This window comes from Aquarana catesbeiana, linkage group LG03 (genome assembly GCF_042186555.1).
Source record: "Aquarana catesbeiana isolate 2022-GZ linkage group LG03, ASM4218655v1, whole genome shotgun sequence".
NCBI lineage: Eukaryota > Metazoa > Chordata > Amphibia > Anura > Ranidae > Aquarana > Aquarana catesbeiana.
Window position 1 is genome coordinate 620,483,895 of NC_133326.1, and position 4,775 is coordinate 620,488,669.

The window sequence follows — 4,775 nt, forward strand, 5'->3', positions numbered from 1 at the left end:
CTGTTCATGATGTCATAAGCCTAGGCTTTTTACCAGACAAGAAACATGAAGTGGGCTGTATAAGGATTTTACTGGCAGAATCTTTTTTTTACTATCCAACATTAAAACAACAAGGGCAGAAGATTTAATACATGGAAAGTTGACAAAATTACTGAATGTCCGCTTTAAATTGTATATATACTGTCTGTCCTTATTTTGTAAATCGCTGCGTGAACTGTTGGTGCTATTTATATACTGTATAATAACAATAATGTTGAGGAATTACAGATATTAGGTAACGTTAACACCAGTTTATATTAAATATTTTCTTTAAAAGTATGTGAGCTAGAAAATGACAAACCCATGTTATTATAAAAACATACATTCTCATTTTAACAAATCAAACTTAATCTATGAATACCACTGCACTTTAGGCAAAGCACAATACTTTTTTTTCCAAGTATCTCCTAAAGCAGGGGTCAGCAACCCACGGGCCGCACCCGGCCCACCACCATTTAATGTCCAGCCTGTCAGGGCCATGAGTAATTCACTGGCACCCAGGCCACGGAGATTTTTGCCACTGTCCTCTTCATTGGACAGCAGCGAGTGGCTGGTATCACAGGGCTGGATGGGGCAGGAACCGCTGGAGTTAACTTTTTTCGTTAAACAGCAGGTGATTGGTTTCCAGGCGATCGTAGCAACCAATCACTAGCCTGTTAATGTAAAAAGTTAACTTCAGCAGTTCCCACACTAATCCAGACCTGTGATGCCGATCTCTGCTCTGCTGCACATGTGTGTAAGGTAGGAGAGTTCTACCTACACAGTGTGTTTTTGTATGGGGGTGGGGTGGGGTTGGGTGCAGGGGGTAAGAGGACACTACAGTGGGGGCAGGAGACAGGGACACCATCACCCCTGGGGACAGGGACATCTTCTCCCCTGGGGACAGGGGCCCCTTCTCACCTGGGGACAGGAACTCCTTCTACCCTGTGGACAGGGACTCCTCTCACTTGGGGACAGGGTCCCCTTCTCCCCTGGGGACAGGGACCCCTTCTCTCCTGGGGATGTGACCCCATTACCCTGGTAATGGGGCCCCCATCTCCCCTAGTAACAGAGAACCCCTCCCCCTGGGGACCCCATTTCCCTAGGGACAGGGACCCCATCTCCCCTGGAGACAGGGACCCCTTTTCCCCTGGGGAAAGGGACCCCTCTCACTTGGGGACAGGGACTCCATCACCCCTGGGGACAGGGACCCCTTCTCACTTGGGGACAGGACCCCATCACCCCTGGGGACGGGGACCTATCTCCTCTAGTAATGGGGACCCCATCTACCCTAAGGGCAGGAACCCCATTTTCCCTAGGGACAGGAACCCCATCTCCAGACCATGCTGACTGGCAGGGCTGGTGTCAGCCACCCTTGGGTACCAGGATGGGGGAGGGGGCAGTAAAATCTGAATCCCCAGCCACATGATCCCTCAGAGTCAACTGGCTTTTTATTAGTGAAGCACCTTAAAGTGAGGTAAACCTGTACTGGTATTATTACTATGTTAGGATTATTATTATCTTCATTTATTAGCAGGTGAATGTGGCCCTCCACCATCCACGCATTCACATACATTGAATGCCGGCCCTTAAGTGGAAAAAGGTTGCTGACCCCTGTCCAAATTGATGAATATATATATTATACTAAGGCTATCCAATTCAATACTTGAAGCTCTTTATAATTAATTCTTACTATCAATATTATTGATGTTTTATCTTGCATATGTATGCACTACATAGCTCTAAGATTAACTTCAGCAATTTAGCAATATTATTTTCTAATTCAGTTGCATCATACAGCATCTAATCTTTTGAATGTAAAGCTTGTACAATACAGATTCAAAGCCCTTTTCTCTCCTCCAAAAGATCTAGGCCATTCCAGCAAGTTCAAGAACAATGCAAATCAAAAAAACATTGGAAATAGAAAACACTGCAACGAAGCATTTAAAATATTTGTTTAATTCTAAATGTTTTTTTGCCTGCACTTCATTAAGTTGTATACAAGGACTACTTAAGTCTGTGTATTAAAGTCAAAATCCACCATTTTCTGCACAAGTCTTATCTAAAACATTTTAGGGGCTCTACTGGAAAGCTCCAGCTCCATATTCCCATTGTTCAATTAGTGCTATCAAACAATAAAGAAAATGAAACAGATGTATTTTATTCATTATATTTTAATGGATAATAATCATACAATGACTGCACTGTAAACTACAAAATACATTTTAGGCAATAAAAAAATATAAATATTTAAAAAAAGTATTTGCCCTTTATAAACCAGGTTGTATCTGCAGTTCATTGCAATAATGTAGGCCAGCAATGGAAGTTTCTTTTCTTCCTCTGGCTCCAGTTTTTAGCTTTTGAACTCTTTTTAACTTAAAGCAGAGAGTTCAGCAGGCCTTTCACCAGACACTGCAAAGTGCCATTATTCCTTTAAAGTCACTGCTTACTTTGCATCTTTTCAATACTTGTGACATATGTTTTAGCAGTTCCTCAATGACATCCACATTCTTCTACAATCATATCTTCGTGGTGTTTCATTACCACATCTCCATTGTCATTCATCAGCATAGACAAAGGTCTCATTTTCACTGGGGCACAGGAGGCACATTCAACTTTATCTGAATTGAATAGCTTCAGCAAACTCTGTAAAACAAAAAAATAGATATTTGTTAGTTTACAAATCTACCAGAAAATGATGATGCACACATCAAACAATCCACATATTTAGCACAGCAATATACAATTGATACATCTAACATTCCTCTAAATTAGACATGTCAAACTGGTTGGGCTTCATGCATCTCATCTACATCTTTCTTATGGCCCTCAGCCAATATGAGGATTACAATTGAACATAGCATTGGTTTACTGTAAGGTGAATTACATTAAAAAAACAAGGCTTTTTAATTGCCATGCTGATGCCTAAACATAACTGTAAGAGAAATTCCATAAAATGCTGCCCTTTATAGAGTATATCCAGATTTGGACTCCACATTTTTGAGTTTGACATGCCTGCCCTAAGGAGTCAGGCTAGTTGACACTCCTCTAAGGATCCATAAAGACCTATAAACCCATAATAAAAGTTACATGCAATATGTAATATTCCTCCAATGCTGTCTGTCTAATGGCACCCATTATTACGAAATACTGAATAGCACCAAATATTAAAGAATACTTGAAAAAGGCAAAGACAATTATCAGTAAAAAAAAATGACACTTACCATAATGTAAGCATGGTTGGTTGGTTTGAAGGGCTCACTTAGGGGAATGGGGCAGGCTCCTTCACATCTGTAGGCATTGAAATTCTTCGGGTGGATAATCAGATTTCCCCACCCGAACTTCTCAAAGTCCACCATCATATCAACCCTTTGACACAAGGGTTTTCCATCCTCCACGGTTCTGGATGGAAAGTGGTTCATTATGATGCTGTCTTTTGTATTTCTGTTCTTCCTGTGCCTTTTGATACCTTGTTCACTTTTGACTTCTGGTGACATCACATATTTAGAAGACTCCACTGTTTGGATGAGGTTGGGATATCCATTGACTTTAGCAGAAGGGTTGTCCTTTGTGAACACTATCAATAAAACTCTGTCAGTAGATATGTCTGTGCAACCGTTCTCATGATCCTTCTGAGATGAGGTTCCACCCCCCATGATATCATCATAATATGAAGTTTGACGAAGGTTGAGATAAGCATTCAAAATTTTAGTGAGGGTAAACACTTTCCAGGAGTCACCCATTGTTACAGAGGAATCAATGTGAAAAGACTGCAGAAGCAATCTCTTGGAACCTTGTTCGCTGTGGTAAATATGCAGTATCATATCTTGTGTTTTCTCTGTAGGAGAAAGTTGAATCCTAAACTCTGCCAATTGAATCTCATTACTGCTTGAGAGAGAGGACATGTCAAAGTAGAGTGATCGATGATTGTCCATCTTGGTGCATCCTGGGGAAGAAAGAACAAAAAACATGACATAAAAATCAATCTAATTATAAAAAGACATACTTCGTTTTTACAATATATGAATCTATGGTTAAAATATATTAATAAATATATAAATAAATAAATAGTATTAAATAAATAAATAATACATATATAAAAAAAAAATATTGTTATATAAAGCAATATTCTTTAAAATGATGTTTACTATTTAAAATAAATCTTTAGGCAGTAGGCGATGTATGTGAAACTGCTAAGGCAAATCTGTCATATATGAGGCATGTCAGGAGTGTTAAAGGGAAGACTAAAACTACAAAAGCACATACTTTTAAGTTAGTTTTATCACTGTTAGAGAATCAGCTATAAGAAATAAATTGCCCTTAATTAAAATGCCTGACACAAAAAGTGTTCTTGCCCTTCTCTGTGGAAGATAATCTAGCCCATCAATAATAAAATTATCATTACATTTAGGTAATAAATAAAGCAGCATGTTACATTGTTATATGGGAAAATATAGAGTTCCGTATTTACCTTTGGCAGTAAGTCTTAGGACAGTATCTGAATCTTGAAGGATGGAATGCTCCAGGCTGGACAGACCTGTGTCATTCCCCATAATGAGGCTCTGATAGAGCTGCATCATAAATGGTGAGTACTTCTTATTTGGAGAGTATGCCTGTCCATCAAGACTGCTTGAAGTTCTTAATCCATGGTTAGATTGTTGAAGAGGAATTCTTTTTTGGTTTTCTTGCATAAAGGCTGGCAATCCCTGGACCATGGAGATGGTTGTGAGGTAGAGAATGACATTCATCCAGGTCAT

General features: G+C 39.5%; 1 protein-coding gene across 1 annotated transcript; it reads right to left on the bottom strand.

Annotated features, from left to right (window-relative positions):
* Positions 1-2,511: 2,511 nt before the first annotated feature.
* Positions 2,512-4,775, bottom strand: LOC141134685 (nodal homolog 2-A-like). Its single transcript, XM_073624129.1, has 3 exons — positions 4,490-4,775; positions 3,243-3,964; positions 2,512-2,664 (listed from the first exon to the last, which is right to left on the bottom strand). The coding sequence occupies exons 1-3, from the start codon at positions 4,773-4,775 to the stop codon at positions 2,512-2,514; spliced, it is 1,161 nt and encodes a 386-aa protein (XP_073480230.1).

What these genes read in the sequence shown, in the direction of transcription:
- LOC141134685 (XM_073624129.1), bottom strand. Translation starts at nt 4,775, where the DNA reads ATGACCTGGATGAATGTCATTCTCTACCTCACAACCATCTCCATGGTC. An exon ending in CCTAAGACTTACTGCCAAAG is followed by an intron (nt 3,965 to 4,489) that starts GTAAATACGGAA and finishes TTTCTTCCCCAG; the next exon opens with GATGCACCAAGATGGACAAT. An exon ending in CCAACCATGCTTACATTATG is followed by an intron (nt 2,665 to 3,242) that starts GTAAGTGTCATT and finishes TTTGTTTTACAG; the next exon opens with AGTTTGCTGAAGCTATTCAA.